This window comes from Clarias gariepinus, chromosome 3 (assembly GCF_024256425.1).
Source record: "Clarias gariepinus isolate MV-2021 ecotype Netherlands chromosome 3, CGAR_prim_01v2, whole genome shotgun sequence".
Taxonomy (NCBI): Eukaryota; Metazoa; Chordata; class Actinopteri; order Siluriformes; family Clariidae; genus Clarias; species Clarias gariepinus.
In genome coordinates, this window is record NC_071102.1 from 32,285,215 (window position 1) to 32,305,583 (window position 20,369).

The 20,369-nt window shown below is 42.9% G+C and overlaps 1 protein-coding gene across 1 annotated transcript; it reads left to right on the forward strand.

Moving 5' to 3' along the window:
• The first annotated feature begins 1,153 nt into the window (after positions 1-1,153).
• On the forward strand, positions 1,154-4,738 carry LOC128519098 (hemicentin-1-like). Its single transcript, XM_053492677.1, has 5 exons — positions 1,154-1,402; positions 3,064-3,315; positions 3,414-3,743; positions 3,852-4,079; positions 4,166-4,738. Exons 1-5 carry the CDS (start codon positions 1,186-1,188, stop codon positions 4,213-4,215), a joined length of 1,077 nt encoding a protein of 358 aa, XP_053348652.1. The 5' UTR covers positions 1,154-1,185; the 3' UTR covers positions 4,216-4,738.
• The last annotated feature ends 15,631 nt before the right edge of the window (positions 4,739-20,369 follow it).

Sequence of the window (20,369 nt, forward strand, 5' to 3'; positions counted from 1 at the left end):
TGTGATCTAAAATTTTACTCCTAGCTGTATGCGGTCCTATGACTAGAACTTCTGTCTTATCAGGATTAAGCAGAAGGAAGTTAATTAGCCTCCAATTTCTTATGTCCTGCACACATTGCTCAACTTTAGTAAGCTGTTTTTTCTCATCCCCCCTTCTGCCCCCACGCGTCCCCCCTTCTCTCTAAGCGTTCCCCCTTCTGCCCCCACGCGTCCCCCCTTCTCTCTAAGCGTCCCCCCTTCTGCCCCCACGCGTCCCCCCTTCTCTCTAAGCGCCCCCCCTTCTCTCTAAGCGTCCCCCCTTCTGCCCCCACGCGTCCCCCCTTCTGCCCCCACGCGTCCCCCCTTCTGCCCCCACGCGTCCCCCCTTCTGCCCCCACGCGTCCCCCCTTCTGCCCCGACGCGTCCCCCCTTCTGCCCCCACGCGCCCCCCCTTCTGCCCCCACGCGCCCCCCCTTCTCTCTAAGCGTCCCCCCTTCTGCCCCCACGCGCCCCCTTCTCTCTAAGCGCCCCCCCTTCTGCCCCCACGCGCCCCCCCTTCTGCCCCCACGCGCCCCCCCTTCTGCCCCCACGCGCCCCCCCTTCTGCCCCCACGCGCCCCCCTTCTCTCTAAGCGCCCCCCCTTCTGCCCCCACGCGCCCCCCCTTCTCTTTAAGCGCCCCCCCTTCTGCCCCCACGCGCCCCCTTCTGCCCCCCTTCTCTTTAAGCGCCCCCCCCTTCTGCCCCCACGCGCCCCCTTCTGCCCCCCCTTCTCTCTAAGTGTCCCCCCTTCTGCCCCCACGCGTCCCCCCTTCTCTCTAAGCGTCCCCCCTTCTGCCCCCACGCGTCCCCCCTTCTCTCTAAGCGTCCCCCCTTCTGCCCCCACGCGCCCCCCTTCTGCCCCCACGCGCCCCCCTTCTGCCCCCACGCGCCCCCCCCTTCTGCCCCCACGCGCCCCCCCCTTCTGCCCCCACGCGCCCCCCCCTTCTGCCTCTATGCCTGCTCCTTCTGCCCCCACGCGCCCCCCCCCCTTCTGCCTCTATGCCTGCTCCTTCTGCCCACGGCGTTCAATACCACTGTCATTTTATAATAAAATAAAATATCTATCCTACAGCTACAATACATACACAGCAATATATTAAAGATTTGCTTGTGTAAACATTTTCCACAGACGGCCCAGCGATTGAGACAGACTATTCATCACATGTGATGCAGAAAGGTGAAGCTGTGTCTCTGAGCTGCACTGCAGGGGGAAATCCAGAACCTGAAGTGACATGGAGGTTTCAGAGTCAAATTAAAGCCACTGGGAGGCGGCAAACCACACTGACAATTTCTGAAGCCACATTTGCTGATGATGGTGTATATACATGCACTGCTATGAATGACCTTGGGTATGACAGAAGGACAGTCACAGTGCATGTAGAAGGTAAGACCAATAAGACTGGTGTAAATGAAGTCATATAACAGATCAAAGAGAATACAAACAAGTAATAGACACTGACGTATAATAGATACTTAGTTACTATGTTGTGAGATTGATGTCCTCTTCAGTAAGTTTATCAAGTGTCTACTGTGACAGAAACTGTATTTAGTTACTGGCTAGTTAGTTTTTAAGTTTATTCCAAAATACACATTATAAATACACATCATCTTAAAACAATAACTATTAAGATATCCACATCTCATCGTCTATACCGCTTTATCCTTAGGTTTGTGGGGGCCTGGAGTCTATCCCAGGAGGCTTAGGGCACGAGGCGGGGTATACATTGCACAGGGTGCCAATCCATCGCTGGGCACACACACATATACACTCACTCACACACTCACTCACACACTCATTCACACACTATGGGCAATTTGGAAATGCCAGTAAGCCTAATCTGCTTGTCTTTGGACCAGTCCATATTATTATAAATTAATTATTTTAGTACAGTATCAGCTTTACAATAACAATTTATAAATGCATTTAAAAACAAAGTTTAGTTTCATTGCCAAAAATACAGTAGATTATAATTCCAAAGAAACCAGAACTATTTAATAAGTTAAAAGGTGATACACCTGCACATTTACAACACTTAACACTTGTGTTTGCAAGGGCTGCTGTCCAAAAAAAAAGAAAACAGTTGAACCCTTGTCCAAAATTTTGGCAACAAATTTATATATTTATTTTAATATTTAATGCATTGGACATTCGGTCTGTCATTTTGTGACATTGTTCTCCCCATCATGCTCAATTAGCTGTAAAACACTAGGTTTGGAATGTGAAACTGAACATTTATTCATTCATTCGATCATTCATTCGTCTTCAATAACCACTTCATGTTTGTCATGGTTTAATATCTGAGGCAGGAATTTACCTTGGTTGGAATTTATTATGGCTCATCAAGCATCACCCATTCACATCTAGATGCATTTGTATTAAACAGTTTACCTACTGGTGTGCTTTTGACACATGAGAGGAAACTGGGGAAACTGGAAGAAACACATTCTGAATAAACTGAACAACTACACTGATCAGCTGTAGCATTATGACCACTCATCTAATATTTAATAGGTCCACCCTTTTGCCACCAAAACAGCCCTGACCCCTCAGGGCATGGACTCCACTAGAGCGCTGAAGGAGTGCTGTGGTATCTGGCACCAAGCTGTCAGTAGCAGATCCTTAAATGCTGTAAGTTAAGAGGTAACCAGTCTGTGGCTATGAACATGCATGCATTTGCAATGAACAGCAATGCATTGTGCGTTCATTGCGCGTTCTGACACAATTGTGGCCCTGTCCACCCATGACCTTGTTGCTGGGTTCATAAGTTCACCTTCCACCTGTCACAGTTGCTCAAATCTTTGCACATGCATGTTTTCTGATATTAACACATTAACTTTATAGACAAAATGTACACTCACTGCTCAACATCTTCCCTACTTGGTGCCATTGTAAAGATATAATAAATTTTTATTTGTGTTACCTGTCAGTGGCCATAATGTTATGGCTGATTGTTGGCACTATAGCATAAAAATAAACAAATCCCCAAACATTGCGGACAAAACCCAGGTCTAGATTTCACCCAAACCCATTTTTTGTTTTTGCAGGTGATTGTCCTGTTAAAATTCTTCCTGTTAAATTAGTAAGGGAGTTTGGTGCTTCAGCCTCAGCTAACTGTTCCACAACCATCATCCACCATGGCATGGGATGGGAGGCATCACAGGGAGCAGTGGACATGGTGGAAAATGTTCAGCTCATCACCTGGAGGGTGGACAATCTCACGCACTACGACATAAAACCATATTGCTTCATGAATATGAAAACGCAGTGTTCAAACAACCTTCCAGTTATTGTTTACAGTGAGTCATATCTTACCTATTAGCTATGAGATATAAAAACTTCTGCCCTGTTCAGAATGCCATATACACTAAAAATAATTTTGAATCCTTCCCTACAGAGCGTCCAGACTGGGTGTCTATCAGCACCGTGGATCACACAGGGCCAATGACTGAAGGTGGACAATACGAGCTCCGGTGTGATGTTCAGAATGTTGCTCCTGTTCGTCTCCTCACTGTAAACTGGTACAAAGGACACCATCTTGTGAAAAGAGAAAGCGTTTCTGGTGAAGACAAATTTCCTGTTAATGTAAATGTGACACTTCAGATCTCACCGAGCAAAGATGATGATGGAGTTCAATACAGATGTGTGGCAGAACTGAACCTGGGACCAGAAGGACCGCAACATCCTCCTATAGTGACATCAGATCCTCTAAACATCACAGTACACTGTGAGTGCTACATAGAGTTTTAGGCTTTACATATCAGCAGCAGTATATTTGCATATTGCATTTTAGTCTAAACCAGAAGTTTCCCATTTTATTCTCTTTTTTTTTCAGACAAACCTGAAATAAACTGTTTAGATTGGTCCCCTATAATAAACACTCCCTTGAGCTCCTATCCTTATAATGTTGTGGGAAACCCAACTCCACACATTACCTGGCATCGAGACGAATTACTGATCAGCTCTGATATGATTCTAAGCAAAAATGACTCGGGCCGATATATTTTCTTTGCAAGCAATCTGATGGGAAATGCGTCCTGTAACATAAGTATCACTGTAGAGTGTAAGTGGAAAACCTGTAAAGATTATGATACTTTGAGAATTTAATTTTGTAAAATTTTTACTTAGAAATTTCCCTCTTATTCACAGTTACAATGCTTATAAGGCAATCACCTATGAATCAGCATGATCAAAAATGATATGTCATCGGAGGACATCCAACACAGATAATCATCACAGTTAAATGGACGTGTGTGTCATACACAAAGACTGTGTTTATTTGCATTGTTTATGCCATAATCTTTTGCAAACACACATAAAAAAGGTAAATGTTGTGTTAATGCAGTGGTTCTCAAACATTTTCTGTCATTCCCCACTTAAGGCGGTGGGCGAATTTTCAAGCCCCACTTGTCAACAAAATGATAACGAAAACGGCCAAGTTTACTATTTATCGAACTATCAATTTCTAAACCAATAAGATAAAATAACACCAAGTTCAAAACAGATAAAATACACGTGCAATTGTTATAACAGGTTTACTTCGTCACATCTAGAGCTTTCTTTCAAAGAAGTCGAGTGGCTTATTAACGTGACTGGGGTGTGTTGTCTCTAAGTGTCTTCCTAATTTCTTGGGTCTCATCCTGTCTGCTGCCAGCGTTTTAAGACACAAAACACACACGAGTCTCTCCTCTGCCCCACCATCCCCACCACGAATCCAAGCGCAACATTGTTATGCTCTAAAATGCCCCCCCCTGCCACGGATTGCCCCCCCTACATAATCTTTTTCAAATAATACATTAGAACATTAATTCATAGGTTTGTGGTTTAAATTACAAATTATAACAAATGAATTTAATTATAAAATAAGCAATATAAAAAAAATGTTGTATAGAGGGAAAAATATAAATTATATATTTTATTTCATATACAACATGTATATTTTTATATTGCTTATTTTATAATAAAAATCGTTTCCTAAAATGTATTTAGTGTAATTTGTGATAAATAATTTGTTGTTTGTACATTGACAAACCCCTGCAAAATAAATGTGCCATAAAATAATCATTTTTGGGGATTTATTAATCATCCGCCTTAAATGATACATGTTTAAAAGTATAAACACCATTATTCTCTACAGCGCAACGAATGATTTAGGGGTCATCGCTAAATGCAGCACACGAACAAAAAGCGTAGAACGATATTAATCTTCCCTTCTGTTCAGCGCCTGAAGGATCAAAAAGCAACTTTGTTGCCACACTGGAAACTAGAAATGCCAGACTAGTACTGCCTGATAAAATATGAATTTTTAACAAATAATACAGAAACATCAGCATACAACATTGGAATAAATGAAATTACATATATAATACCGAATGTTTCCTTATCTATTGTTCCTCTGCAATTAACATGCCGACGTTAAACCGTTATTGTTGCACTATGGTTCCACTTTTTCTCTGATGTTATTTTAATTTACTTGTATTAATGATCCTTTTCTTTGTGTGTGATTATTTAGTTTTGAGTGTCCGATCTTTATTGTCAATAAAGAAAAATATGAATTAGAATAGGTACCTTCCTATTATTTTCCGCTAATCCCTCCCGTTCATTGCGCCCCACCTGTCATGTCTTTATTTCCCACTAGAACACGTTGGGTACCACGGTGTTAATGAATGTGATGGCAGTAAAGATCACTATCAACTACTGTCAAATTGTAATATCTTCTTTCACTAAAAACTGTCTTCTACTGTTGTTATGCCCTTTTTGTTCTTAAACTAATTGTAAAACACGTTGTGGTATGAATCATCTGAGTTGACATTATTTCTCATGGGGAAATACTTTGATATATGAGTGCTTTGATATGCAAGCACTCGGAATGAATTACGCCTGCAATCCAAGGTTTAACTAGGTTTTACTAATCCTAGGATTGTGAGCATAATTAGTTCTGGTTTAACTAAACCAATTCTTGCTAAGGGAAAATACTGCATTGTATTGTTTTCAGGTAGAATAATAAAAACAAAACAATTTTTCACTTCCCACTTTACTGCTACAAATAAGCTCCACTACAATTCTGGGCAGTAGGGATTTATTTATTTAGCTACAAAAGCATTAGTGACCTCAGGTACTGATGTTGTATGAGAAAGTAGAGCTGGGAAGGTTTCTAGTTCTAGTTGATTCTAAATGTGTTTTCTAGCGGATGAGTCTTTGAAGCTGGCTTTTTGCATAGGGTCATCATGACGTTGGAAGCAGTTTGTCTCTTTTAGTTTCATCAAAGGGGAACTGTAAATGCTGCAGTGCACAATTTTATATAAAAATGTGCTTGAAAGTTTGGTTCAAATATGGTGACTATAGATTGCTTGTGACTCTTTTTGAAATTGTTTGCACACAGTTCAAAACTCTGAATGTTGATAAAACAAAAGAGATGGTTGCTGACTTTAGGAGGACACACTCTTCACTGAACATTAATGGCTACTCTGTGGAGATTGTCAAGAGCATCAAACTCTTTGGTGTCCACCTGGTGGAGAATCTCACCTGAGGAAGGCCCAGCTTCCACCACCAATCCTAACTATCTTCTACAGAGTGACTATCAAGAGCATTCTGACCAGCTGCATCACTGTTTGGTTTGGGAATTGTGCCATCTCGGACCTCAAGACCCTACATCGTATAGTGAGGACAGCTGAGAAGATCATCGCAGCCTTTCTTTTCTCTATCGCAGACAACTACACCACACGCTGCATCTGCAAAGCTACCAGCATTTTGGCTGATCATTCACACTCCTCACACTCACTCTTCACCCTCCTGCCATCTGGGTCCACATTTGGGTCCACACATCCAGACTGTGTAACAACGTCTTTCAACAAGCTATCCTTAAAAAAAGGAACTGAATTGATCAACACACACACACATGCACACGCATGCACACACACACACACACACACACACACACACACACACACACATATTTCATCAGATAAACTCGATCACTACAATACAGTGGGACTGGACTGACAAACACACACATGCAAACACACTGATCTACAACAATAGATCACACACAACAAACAGCAATTGCTTTTTTGCACATTTATTATCTGTTATTTGCACAAAAACATTAATCTAATAACTAAAAACATTAATCTTAATCTGGGTCCATGGCCAGGAAACTCCCCAGACCTTAATCCCATTGAGGTTGTGGTTAATCCTCAAGAGGTGGGTGGATAATCAACAACTCACAAATTCTGATGAACTGCAACCATTGATTGCAAGAATGGGCTGCCATCAGTCAGGCCGTGGCCCTTAAAGGTGTTTGAGAGAATATTCCAAGGCTAATTGCAGAGGTCTTGAAAAAGAAGGGTTAACAGACTCTTTGCATAAACTTAATGTAATTGTCAATAAAAGTCTTTTGCTTGTAATTATACTTTGGTATACCATAGTAACATATTAAACCAAACTCGAAAATTAGCATTTGTGTCATTCTCAAAACTTTTGGCCACAGCCGTATATGGATATTATCAATTGTTTTATGATTTATGACAATACTTTGTTCTTTTTAGATGCTTCTACTCTCGTAAAGTACCATACAAGCTGTCAGGGGAGAGACATGACACCTTCTAGATAAATGTTCAGTTATAGCTTCTCCTGCAGGAAACATAACCTGGGAAAAAGATGGAAAAACAGCGAATCCTCTTCATAATTTCACAAGGAGAGAGAATGGCTCAGCCATACTGAAAGACACAGTTTGACCATTAATGTTCTGTGTAAGTTATTTTCATTTCCTCCACAAGACTTTTGCAATTTAAATTATGTTTTCTCTAAAATAGTTCATTACTTCTCTGTAACAGCATGACTGATAATAGGTCAAGCCGCAAATCAACAGCTTGTATTAATGTGTTTAGCTAAAAATATTGTTGAAGTTCTGTGTTAAAGTTATTTTCATTTATAATGAAATTGAATTCAAGAAATAAAATCAATCAATTTGTATCATAAGAGTCCCCAGTGTCAGTGATTAGGAACAGTTAATAAGTTTTCTCCAATGGGCAGGTCATTAGGACAGATAAGTTTAATTTATAATTTTGTTTATAATTTTTTTTGCATATATTTTTTTTTATTTTTTATAAATTTAGTCCTGTCCAATTCTTTTTTCCCCGATTTTTCTCCCCAATCTAGTCGTGGCCAATTACTCCCCGTCACTAGGGGGCTCCCACACACATCAAGGCTACTACAACCACTCAGTCGGGAGGACGAAAGCTATCCCGTGTTTCCTCCGAACCACGTGACGCGAGCCGACCGCATCTTTTCGAACTGCTCGCTCACGCACCGTTAGGGGCGGAGTAACACACTCGGAGGAAAGCGCTAGCCGCTCCTTCCGTGTGCGCGAGCTCACAGACGCCCCTGATTGGCTGTAGCGCCGTGACTAATGTGGGAGCGCAAGTACCTCTCATCCCTCCCCCCTGAGAGAGCTCGGCCAATCAGCTCTCTCTGTGCCTCCGGCTGTGAGAGGAAAACAGCATCACCCGGGGTTCGAACCAGCGACCTCCAGATGATAGGGCGAGCGCTTTACCACTGCGCCACTCGGAGGCGCATTTATTTTTTTTAATAGAGTGAGAGGGAGACAAAAAATAAGCTGATAGAAGCATTCCATTCCAAAGTGTACTTCACAGTGTTGTGGGAGAGAGCGGTTGATTTACGACAGCTGTTTACGGGAGTGTAGTCCACTGTAAGCCCAGACAACGACTAAAGTAATCTGTCATCAGACAATGGAGATGAGTACGGTGGTCACAGAGAATGGATCCCCACACTGAGACCAGGTCAGTTTGGTGGTTCTACTTCATGGAGAGAGTTTCTGAATCATTTTGAAGATTGTGCCAGAGCTAATCACTGGTCTGAAAGGACAAAGACCGTGCAGTTGAGGGTTTGTCTGACAGGTGTAGCGGGTGCTGTGATTCATAAAAACCTCAGATCTAGCCGTTGGGATTACGCCCTTGTCTGAACACGCGGCTGCTATTGGTATTGAGCTAAGACAAAGGGTCAGCAGAGCCGACGAGCTGCTTCATGTGCTACGGGACGACATCTATAAATAAAGTTTTCATTGCTTATGCAGATTGTTCTGAGAAAAAACAGGACTCTGTTAGCGTCGAGGTGTTCACTAATGCTATGGGGGATGCCGACATTGTACAACACCTGTTGGAGTAACGTCCATGTACTTTGCCTCGTGCCTACGAGATCGCACACAGGTATGACATCACACACCGAACAGTCACCAGTGTAACACGGCTCATGCAATCTGCCATGCAACCGGAGGACCAAAAGACCAGAACTTTATTGCATTAATAAAATAAAGAAAACAAACAGGTTGCTGATTTGTCAGGAAACTGATTATTTGTTTTTTTAGTTAAATTGGTAAATGTTAAAGTAGGCAATTCAAGCTTTCTATAGATATATTTTTTGTGTCTCTCTGTGGAGTATTTGCTGAGTTTCAGTTCATTTTAATGACGTGTTTCTCCCTGAAGTTCACGCAGACCAAAGAGTCAGACAGCGCACCCAGTTTGTTTTCTTTGTTGTACTAATGCAAAAAGTTCTATTTTTAACGTGTGCATACAAAAAAGTAGACACTTTACAGATTTGATTCATATATAGATCTTGTCTGTACGATCAAAACTGAAAGTGTAATTTAAGTTCTTATTGGCGTCATCAGGGGAAGACGCCTCAAAACGCATATATGCGTGCGCGGACCCCAGAGGGTTAAAACCCACCAAGTGTTGTCTCTTCCACTGACAGATGGTCTATTTGGGGCACATTGTCTCTGAGCGTAGTATAGATACCTGAGAAAGCGCAAAAAATCCAAGAGTGGCCACAGAATAGAGTCCGGCAGTTTGTGGGTCTCGCATCTTATTACAGACGGTTTGTCAAAGACTTTGCCTCGGTAGCCAAGCCCCTCCACAACTTGTTACGGAAACATGCCCGATTTCACTGGACACCTGAGAGCCAACAGGCCTTTGACAAGTTAGAGGAACTGCTCACGTCTGCTCCCATTCTTGGCTATCCAATAGACAGTGGGGATCTCATATTGGATACGGACGCCAGTAACTTCAGATTCAAATGCAGCAAGGAGAGGAACATGTCTTGGCATATGAAAGCCGGAGTCTGACACCAACCAAACAAAACTATTGCACCACACGAAGAGAACTTCTAGCAGTAGTGGAATTCACAAGACATTTCTGTCAGTACCTACTAAGCAGACCTTTCGCTGTTTGCACAGACCATAGTAGCCTACTGTTACCAGTCTGTTCAGTGTGACTTCAATGCCGAATCTGTAAATGATGGACCTGTCGCTAGTTCCCCTGAGCTTTGTCGAGTGGGGGTAGTACAGCCAGCTCTCACCTACGCTACTCCTGCATTTTCTGGATGGACTGAGGAAGAATTGCGGGCTGTCCAATCAGCTGATACTGATATCGCTTCCATTATAAGGTGGATGACGGAAAGCAAGGAGCGACCTACCTGGGAAGACGTGTAACCATAGCTGCAACCAGGCTGTGACGATAGCGGGGATTATAGTTGCTGAATGGGTCTGTCGTTATGGAGCATCACTGATCCTCCATAGTGACCAGGGCACCAACTTTGAATCTGAGGTCTTTCAAACCATGTGTGATCTGCTCGACATCGATAAGACCTGCACAACACCTTTTTTCGGCCCCAGTCAGATGGGGTCAGGATTTTTTTTACAGAAAAGTTTCGAGCGATGTCACTGGGAGTGGGATCTTATGGTTACCTATGCTGTGATGGTGCACCGAGCATGACCGAGCCATGCACTAGGCCAAAGCAGGATGACAAACGAGCAGTCAGGACACGCTACAAGGTCGGTGATGCGGTGTGGTACCTTGTTAAAGGAACCAAACAAGTGAAAAACAAGATCAGAAAGTCCCTTCCAAATTATGATGGACCTTATTTTATCCTTGGAAATCTGGATGATTTAGTGTACTGGATCCAGAAAAGTCAGAGGACTAAAGTAAAGGTCGTTCACCATAACAAACTCAAACCCTATCATTCTCGGCAACCCTTGAAGAACAACTGGGTCTTCAAAGACTCGGAGGATTGGCAGCTTCAGGAAATTCCAGTTCCAAGCGTGGACGATGAAAGAGCTGACTATGACTTGGATCTGTCTTGTCTCTTTACAAAGGAAACCAAAGATTTCACTGGGCAGACAGCACGCCCCATATAGATGACTCCAGTAGGCTAATAGTAGGGCAGGACACAGAGGATGTACGGCAGGAAGAAGGTAGCACGGCGCCACATAATTTGACAGGGACTGTATATGGCCAAATGAAGGGTAGGCCACAACAACTAAGGAGACCGCCAAAAAGATTTGGAGACTGGACTACAAATTATTTAAATAAACATACATATAAAAGAGAAGTAAGCAAAGAAAGAAATTCAGTTTGTTGATAATTTGTTATTGTTCCATTGTTGCAAAAAAAAAAAAGAAATTGATGCATGTCCTCTGTTGAAAATATTACTTAAGATATGTTCCCTTTTGTACTGGGTGGATGTTGTGTTCTTTATTTTGGTTACTAAGAAAACAAGCCAAATGTATGTTGATCGAGCTTGATTGTTTCATTTGTATGCCATGATTGTTTATCTTTCCTCTATTATGCAGGCTAATAGTGAAAAGTCCGTCGGACTCTTAGCTAAACAACAACCTCGCAAATTAAGTTGGGATTAAATTCCTCTCGCTTGTTGACAAGGACTTGCCTTTCTTAAGCTACCATTTAACCCTTCTTAGCACCGTGCTACCCTTCCATCTAATGGACTGTTACCCCGTCAAGTGGGGCTGGAATATATTGCTAAATGCCTTCAATGAGCATATTGCTCATATGGACTGTGTGTTCGACAATGGAGCTGCCACGAACTGTAAAAAAAAAAAAGAGAATGCAAAAGATAAGTGTATAAACATATATGTGTAGATAATGTGTTGCATCTATTTCTGTCTTCAGTTGACATGGTTAATGTATAATATTACTCCCCTTAATAGGTGTGGGATGTATTTTGTATTAGTCCTGTAATGGTACTGGAGTGGTGTTCAGTTTTATCACCATCCAGAGTGGGGGTAGTGTTGCGGGAGAGAGAGGTTGATTTGCAACAGCTGTTTACGGAAGTGTAGTCCACTAAATGTCCAGGGAGATGCATTGTGGGTTTTTCTGTCCGGTCGGTGAACGTGAGTGAAAGATGTAAGCTGGGATACAGATCCTGAGTTTGTTTTCTTTTGCAGTAGTTTTTAGTTTGATTTAAGTGCGGAATCCATCCAAGAGTTTGTAATATCGCCTTACAATGCAGCAAATAAAAGAATGGGCATGCACCGACCAGTTTGTCCTTCTCATCATTGCACGAGCATGGATTTACAGGCTGTTACGCTGCCGCAAGCAACATAAAAAATAAAAAAAAAGCTAAAAACAGGGTGCTTCCTACTCCCTGCTTCGTTTGCAGGGAATGTTGGTGAAGTGACCCTCACTTGACAAAACTCCACTGTTCGGAACACCCTGCGCAGTCACCAGCAAAGACGTCACTTTCTCTGTGTGTTACCATGGTAACCCGAGCACCTCGGTTACCTGTTGCTGCTGCTGTGAATGTTTCATACTACGGTCATTAAATATTGAATATTTATTGAAACTAAAACTGATACCATTATAATACTATTGAAATTTGTACACATTGTAAATTAATTATTGGTTAATAATAATAATTGATTAAAGATGTACAGATTACTAGCCTATATAATACTAAGGATCTCTTGATCAAATGAAAATGTAATTTTTTTGGGATATGATATTGTCCTCGATAATAATGATAATAAATATATTGTAGCGTTTTTCACCGCCACGAAGGGATTAGGAGAGACGAGCGAGCTTATTTGCTACCCAATGCAATGGCTGGGAGTACTTTATTCAGCATACAGCCGGTATGGCATGAGCAGCACCTTCACTCAGGAGCCTACATCCAATTCAGCACTAGCTTGAACTGGAGCACATTTCACACGTCACACACCCCTCACACAAACAGGGCCGAAGCCACCAACCCAAACACCTTTCCCCAACATGGTGAACACACACCGACATCCCCGCAAGGCATGCTGGTCGTCAGCCGCCGCCCCGCCCACGCCACACTGCCCCCACCCGAGCTGTGACCGTCCCTGGTCACCATGAAGAACTCCGTTTCGGAGGCGTGGAGGCGGTCGGCGCTGGCGGTGGGAACGCCGGCGTCCTTTGGCAGGTGAGGGGTGAACGCGAATGTAGTCCTGAGGCGGTCCGGCCTCCAGAGTTCGATGGTTACCGGGCGTGCGGCTGTGGAGGCGCAAGACGGTCCCGGTGGGGCAAAACTCGTGCCCGCCCTGCCAACCGCACCCGGTAGATGACATCGGAGGGCCGAGCTGGCTGTGAGTGTCCACGCCCATTCGCCCCTTCTGCCTGGCGATGAGCGGTTCACAGTTCCACAACCCGTGGGAAACAGTGGAGCCGGTGTCCACGAGCGCCCGCAGTAAGACGCCGTCCGGCACCCAGTCGATGTAAAGCCCCGCGGGGCTCCCTAACCGTCCACCCGGCGCTAGTTGAGCGGCTGCTGGTGTACGCTGTTCCTCAGGCCTGAGAACGTTGAAGCGGTAGTCCGGCTGTCCATCAGGCCTGAGAACGTTGCAGGGGTTGTCCGGCGGTCCCTGGCCTCGGCGTCGTCGCGGAATCTTGGAAGCGGTGTCGAGGCCTAGCCGCGACGGGTAGCCCTGTCCCCGGCTAGGTTCACCTACCAAGCGCCACTGAGCTGCGGGCGGTCGCTCGGCTCTTTTGCCGTGATGTGCCGCCATTATGGGCTCAGCGCGCTCGACCTCGCACAGCGCCTCCTTACGGTGACCCGCGCCGTCGCCTCGCCGCGAAACGTCGGAGAGCTGCACGTTGCCTAGCCGCGACGGGTAGCCCTGTCCCCGGCTCGGTTCACGAACCAAGAGCCACTGAGCTGCGGGCGGTCGCTCGGCTCTTCCGCCGCGATGTGCCGCCGATATGGGCTCAGCGCGCTCGGGCTCGCGCAGCGGCAGGTCGCTTTGCCGGCTAACGGCGCACGGAGCTGTATCATGCTCCGGCGCTTGCGCAGTGCCAGCCTCCGCCCCGAGATCCAGCGCCGGGATTTTCTGCTTCCCGCTCCGCGTTGGTTGACGTGGTGTGCTCGCGCTAGCTCCGCCAGGAAAACGCTTCTTCTGCGCGAGTAGTCGCTCCGCTACTCGGCGGCCCGCTTGGATTTTTAGTAGGTCCTCCTTTGTGCGCTCGAACCCGTGACTCTCCATCCCACTTCTGACACCAATTGTAGCGTTTTTCACCGCCACGAAGGGATTAGGAGAGACGAGCGAGCTTATTTGCTACCCAATGCAATGGCTGGGAGTACTTTATTCAGCATACAGCCGGTATGGCATGAGCAGCACCTTCACTCAGGAGCCTACATCCAATTCAGCACTAGCTTGAACTGGAGCACATTTCACACGTCACACACCCCTCACACAAACAGGGCCGAAGCCACCAACCCAAACACCTTTCCCCAACATGGTGAACACACACCGACATCCCCGCAAGGCATGCTGGTCGTCAGCCGCCGCCCCGCCCACGCCACACTATCAATCCCTTTGATTTATAGGAACGCAACTGCTGCCAAAGTAATAGGTGGCTTCCAATCAGCTTGAAGTACCCTGGAAAGTATACTCACAGGGTGTTCAGCCATGTTAAGTGTGATTCCAAACTGCAGGGAGTGAACATGTTCAGTTCAAAGGGAACTGCAAGCGGTGTAGGGAACGAGTGAACAACAGGTGTTCACTTCACCGAGAAAGGAATGAAAAAAGCCCCATCAGTCATTGCGTCTCCCTGGAGTGTGAAAGAAATGGAGCTCAAAAAAGAATTTATATATTTTTATCATTATTATCGAGGAAGACATCAAATTAAAAGGACACAAAACGTTTTAATAGTATGCTTTATAATGTTATCAGATTTTGTTTCAATAAATATTCAATATTTAATGTCCATAGTGTGAAATTTTCACGGTAGCCACAGGTATCTGAGCGGAATTTTTGTCGAAGCAAGGTCCCTTCCCTGACATTGCCTGCAAAGGGTGCAGGGAGTAGGGAGCACCCTGTGAAGTACACTTCGGAATGAAACGCAGCCCATGTCAGTGCATTTTACGTGTATATCTGCGCCGAAACAAACAAGCTCACACAGAAAAAAAAAGATGCTAATCTTTGCACCACACGAAGTATGAAGATGTTAGTGGGATTTTCTCCTATTTGTGGATATTTCCGCGATGATGAGCGAGCTCGCGTTTTTTCCCCCTGCCCAAACACTCTCTTTCGTTTGTCTTGGTCATAATGGAGTTAAAACTTTTGATCTGGCAACCCGGAAATCATTACCAGACATTGGAAACCACCCGTTTATCTGTTTCCGCACCCATATTCTGACACATCTCTCCTAGGCTGGCCACTAATATCTCACCTCCTTCGTTCCGATTAGTTTAATTTTACGTCCAGTTCGCTGATTGGCGTGTCAGTCGTGGATCCCGTTGTAAAAGGTGCTAATTTTCTAAATACTAGTCAAAAAAAGGATAAAATAGACTAGTTAGGAAAAAGTGGAAAACGAATGATCGTCTGCGTGTTTTGTATCGCCACCCGGTGGCCAAATTAAGAAATGCTTTGTTCATATAAGAGATGTTTCTTTCATAAAAATATTTTTCCATATACAAAAGAAAGAAAAAACATGACAATGTATATATAAATATTTATAAACAATAATAGTAGAAATTATAAATTTTATAAAACATTAATTTGCATGGCCAAATAAAGGCAGTTGATGATTATGATTAATAATAATAATAATAATAATAATAATAACAACAACAATAATAATAATAATAAATATAGATGCAAGCAATAATGACTGGCCGCACAACCTGTGTGTTATTTGAGTGTGTTAAGACCTCGAAAAAGCCATCACCACCCGTTTGCACCGAACTCACACATTATAATAACTTGCACAGATCACACACTATACAAGGCTAATGTCAGTTTGGGCCCAAAATATTTGTTGAGTGCGTTAGTGTGTGTGTGTGTGAGCATTAGTGTGTAAGAGTGAGGGAGAGAGGTGTGTGTATGTTTGTGTGTGTGACGTGTGGATGTGTCAGTCTGTGTGTGACTAGTAAATTTGTTTTTGCATGCTTGTGTGTGTTAGTATGTGTGTGTGAGACATGTGACTTGTTAGTATGTGTGGGTGTGTATTTCTGCGTGTGGGCTTGTGAGACAGAGATGTGAGTGTGTAAGTGTTAAAATTTGTGATGTGTGATATATATGAGTATGAGTGTTTGTGTATACGTGAGTGGGAGAGTGTTAACATTGTAATATAAGTCTGTTTGTGTGTGTGCGTCATGAGAAAAAGAGGTGTCTATGTGTGTGTGTGTATGTGAGTGTTAACATTTGGGAAGTGTACGTATGATTAATAGGTCGCAGAAGCTGGAAAGTAAGCACCACACTATAATGTTACTCAATATAATGCCACACAGAAAGTTATTAATCTTTTTTTCGGTGTAAGACATTATCACGGCTGACCTGTTTGGTGGCGATCGTATACATCCCTAAGGAGGAGTATATCAAAATCCATCGGGTGCGTTTTTGTGAACGACCCAAAATAACTGGCCTCCTGTTGAGTTGAGCCCATGACATGCAGTGCGAAAGTTGTTCAGCTCAATAAACTCTAAATGTGTATCGAGTTTCGTGTGCCTACATAAAAGTGTGTATGACCTAAACAGCGAAATCTTATGTGGGGGCCCCTGGTCCCTGCAAACGCGACTCTCAGGCATCCTAATGGCAGCAAATTCCAACCTGTACATTTTCATGAGTTTTTGAGCACGTTAAGACCCCAAAAAGTCCAAAAGGGTGAAAAAAAACATCCCTAGGAAAACAAGAGGGTCCTATAGTGCTTGGTTCCTAGTAATAATAATGAAATTACTATTTATAAGAAACATGCTTATTATGTTTATTAAGTTACTTTATTTTATTATAACACTATGCTAATACTGAATATGAACCATATGCTCTCAGTACAGCCTTTTTGACTGCAGGGTCTCTATAACGTGTTAGAAAACTTTCCTTTCAGCATCTGGTCCATGTTGACCTGATCACGTCGTACTTAATGGGTGAGCTGGTGCCTTTTTATCAAGAAAGCCAGCATTAACTTTTTGCCGATGTGTGCTGCATTGGCTTTCTGTAAGATCAGGCTGGATGGGCTGGCCTTTGGTCCCCACAGGCATAGATGAGCCTTGGATTCCCATGATCCTGTCTCCAGTTAAATAATCAATCATAATCAATGTTAATATGTTAAAATAGAACCGTATTCTCTCCACAAACATTCATTGTTCGGTTTCCAAAGCCAGTATATCACCGACTATTCTTGACACTTTCTAACCTCCAATAATATTCTACAATTCAATGCTTGATTCAAGACTTTGCATATTTATTGCATGTAAAAGCTTTTAGCTCATTAATAGTATTTATGCTGTTTTATTCAGATCTGATGACTTAGGAGGTGACTGAAGTTACCATGGCGCTGTACAAAGCTGGAAGTAACATATGAGATATGTAATTTGTAGTCATAAAGGAGTGATTGTTGTCAGCAATAATACCTAATGGACCAGGAGAAATAATAAATATTTATAAGACCAGGCAATATTTCCCCAAAATTTAACTATCAGTTTTTAGCCTCTGACCACTTTAGCCACAGCTTTCTGTTTTTGGCTGAGAGGAGTCTAGATGTCTCATCTTCCTTTGATTTTATATGTTTTGTTTTTTGGAGATGTTTTGCTTAATGATCACCATGGTTATAAAGTGTGGTTGTAGTCAGCTTGAGCTTGTCTGGCCAGTCTCCTCTTACCGATCTCATCAGTTACTGTAAGTGTTTCTGGCAAAAAGTCTGCAGCTCATTTCTATATTTTCATATTCTTTTTTCCATCTTTTGTACCATTCTGGTATTGTGAAAATGCCAAAAGATCAAAAGATTCTGAATTACTACCTAGCACCAATAACCAGAGTCAAAATAACTAAGGTCACCTTAGTTATTTTGACTCTGGTTATAACCTTTTGCAAAAAAATCCTTTTAAAGTTAAAAAATTAGCTCTAAATTTGCTCATAACTGTTAAACCACAAGAAGAGAAGCAAAAAACGGCACAAAGTCACAAAGCCAGGTGCTTCCTGTTTTGCTGCCCGTTCAAATTTAAGGCCAACAACTGAATAACCTGACAGGTTAGTGGACAGCTTTCATGCTCATACTTGTTACTGTTACTAAGTTCCCCTAAATGTCCATGCTCCCTTAAAGCTTGTGGGATCTGCCCCCACCTTCTTCCCCTTTACTGCACCACCACAGACAGGAAATGACAAAGCGTCTCTTCATACTTCATGAATTAGACTGCTTTCTTTGTTAATACACAGTATAAACTCCAATATATAGTTCACATTACTGGCTTAGCTTAGCAGCAATTCAAATTCTTGCTAAGGGTAAATACGGCACTGTACATTGATTAAATGCCTTCAGGCAAAATAATAAGAACAAAACTAATCTTCTAACAATGGTAGAAACGGTAAAAAGATAACAGTTACTTTAAACAAGACTTGAACATGTTCGTATTCATGTGTGGTTTGTTTCTGTAAATTGATATATTTACCGCAAACAGTCTTATACACAAATACTGATACTGGCATACACTATGCTAACTAACTCAGTTCCAATTCTGGGAAGGCATTCCAAGAGCATTAGTGAGCTTAGGTACCAATGGTGTGTGAGGTTGATTTCAGTCAGGGTTCCTTCATTTCAGCCTGAACAACCAATGTTTTCATGGACCTGTATTTGTACACAGGGTCATCGTTTTGCTGGATAGCTTTGGGTCTCTTAGTTAAATAAAGGGGACCTGTAAATGCTGCAGTGCACAAAGACATCCAGTGGAATTGGGTGATGTTAACACCATGGCAACATGGATTTGAATTGTGGGTGTAACATACATTTGGCCTTATGGCGTATGTCTGTATGCTACTAAGTATTGTATCCTGTTCCTATTGGAACTTTCTTTTGGCTGCTTCCATCAAGGGGTTACCAGTTGATCCGCACATACCTTGGCTCAGTTTTTTTTTTACTTCGTAAAAAAGGGCATTGGAATACGGTTTGGAAGGGCCAAATCCCACAACCACCAAGTTGTCCCTGTTGGGCCCTTGAGCAAGGCCCTTAACTCTTAACTGCTTAGATGTATAATGAGTTAAAAATGTAAGTCGCTCTGGATAAGGTTGTCTGCCAAATGCCTAAGTGTAAACGCTGGATGCCCTTCCTGTTACAACCTTCCCATTTTATCCTGGCTTGGGGCTGGCAGTGCATGCAGTGGCTGGGTAGTATGGAGAGTGGCAACCTACTGACGGGAGGGCTCACGCACAGATCCTCAGATCCCCAAATCGACAACTTAAAGCCTTAACCACCTCAGCCACCACTATTAGAACATGGTGGCTTTTAGATGTTACATATCCCTGAGAAATGTGTAAAGTGCTATAAAATTATTATTAAAGGTGCAGTGAGCGGTTTTAGCAGGTCCAAGTGTATAATACTTTAGTAGATTCTATAAATTATTACCTCTGGTAGAGAGAAAGAGAGAGAGGGGTAAAATTCTGTAAATACAAAAAAATATATAACCACCAAGTGCATTGCGTGGAAGGTAAGAGTGATTGATGTGATCAGATTAAGATATTTTACATCCCACACACATTTTAGGATTACATGATCTTACATTACTGTAGCTCAGTTTAGTATCGCACAGGTTTTTCATTAGGTTTTGTCCACAAGTAACTGAAGGTGGCACAATGGTTTAATGATTAGTGCTATCGCCTCTAAGCTGTTTTTGGTGGAGTTTCCTTTGATGGTAGTCTGACTGGGGTTTTCAAATAATTTATTCTTACAGCAATGATCACGTCATATGTCACTGCAACAACCATCATTCAGAATTTCTTGAATGAACTAATGAGTATTATACCTGATCCTACGAGGTGCTTGTCATTCATATTTTATTGTCTCTTTTACATAATTTTACACTTGACCAGAACAACTAAACATGTAATATTTCCTTATTTGGACTATTCAAAGGGGTCAACCATTTGGAAGCCCTTAATAAACAGAAAAAATCCAAATCAAAGTTGAACCACAGGAAGAGAAGTAAAAGCGTCTGAACATATTCTAGTCACGCATCAATCCAGATACTTCCTGTTTTATTCCCTTTCAATTTTGAGGAATGCCTAGCAACTAAATTAACATGGCTAGAAAAT

Bases quoted from the DNA above. Each gene is read 5' to 3' on its own strand.
- LOC128519098 (XM_053492677.1), top strand. From the start codon at position 1,186: ATGCAGAAAGGTGAAGCTGTGTCTCTGAGCTGCACTGCAGGGGGAAAT. The intron at 1,403-3,063 runs GTAAGACCAATA...TTGTTTTTGCAG, and splicing joins AGTCACAGTGCATGTAGAAG to GTGATTGTCCTGTTAAAATT. The intron at 4,080-4,165 runs GTAAGTGGAAAA...TCTTATTCACAG, and splicing joins CATAAGTATCACTGTAGAGT to TTACAATGCTTATAAGGCAA.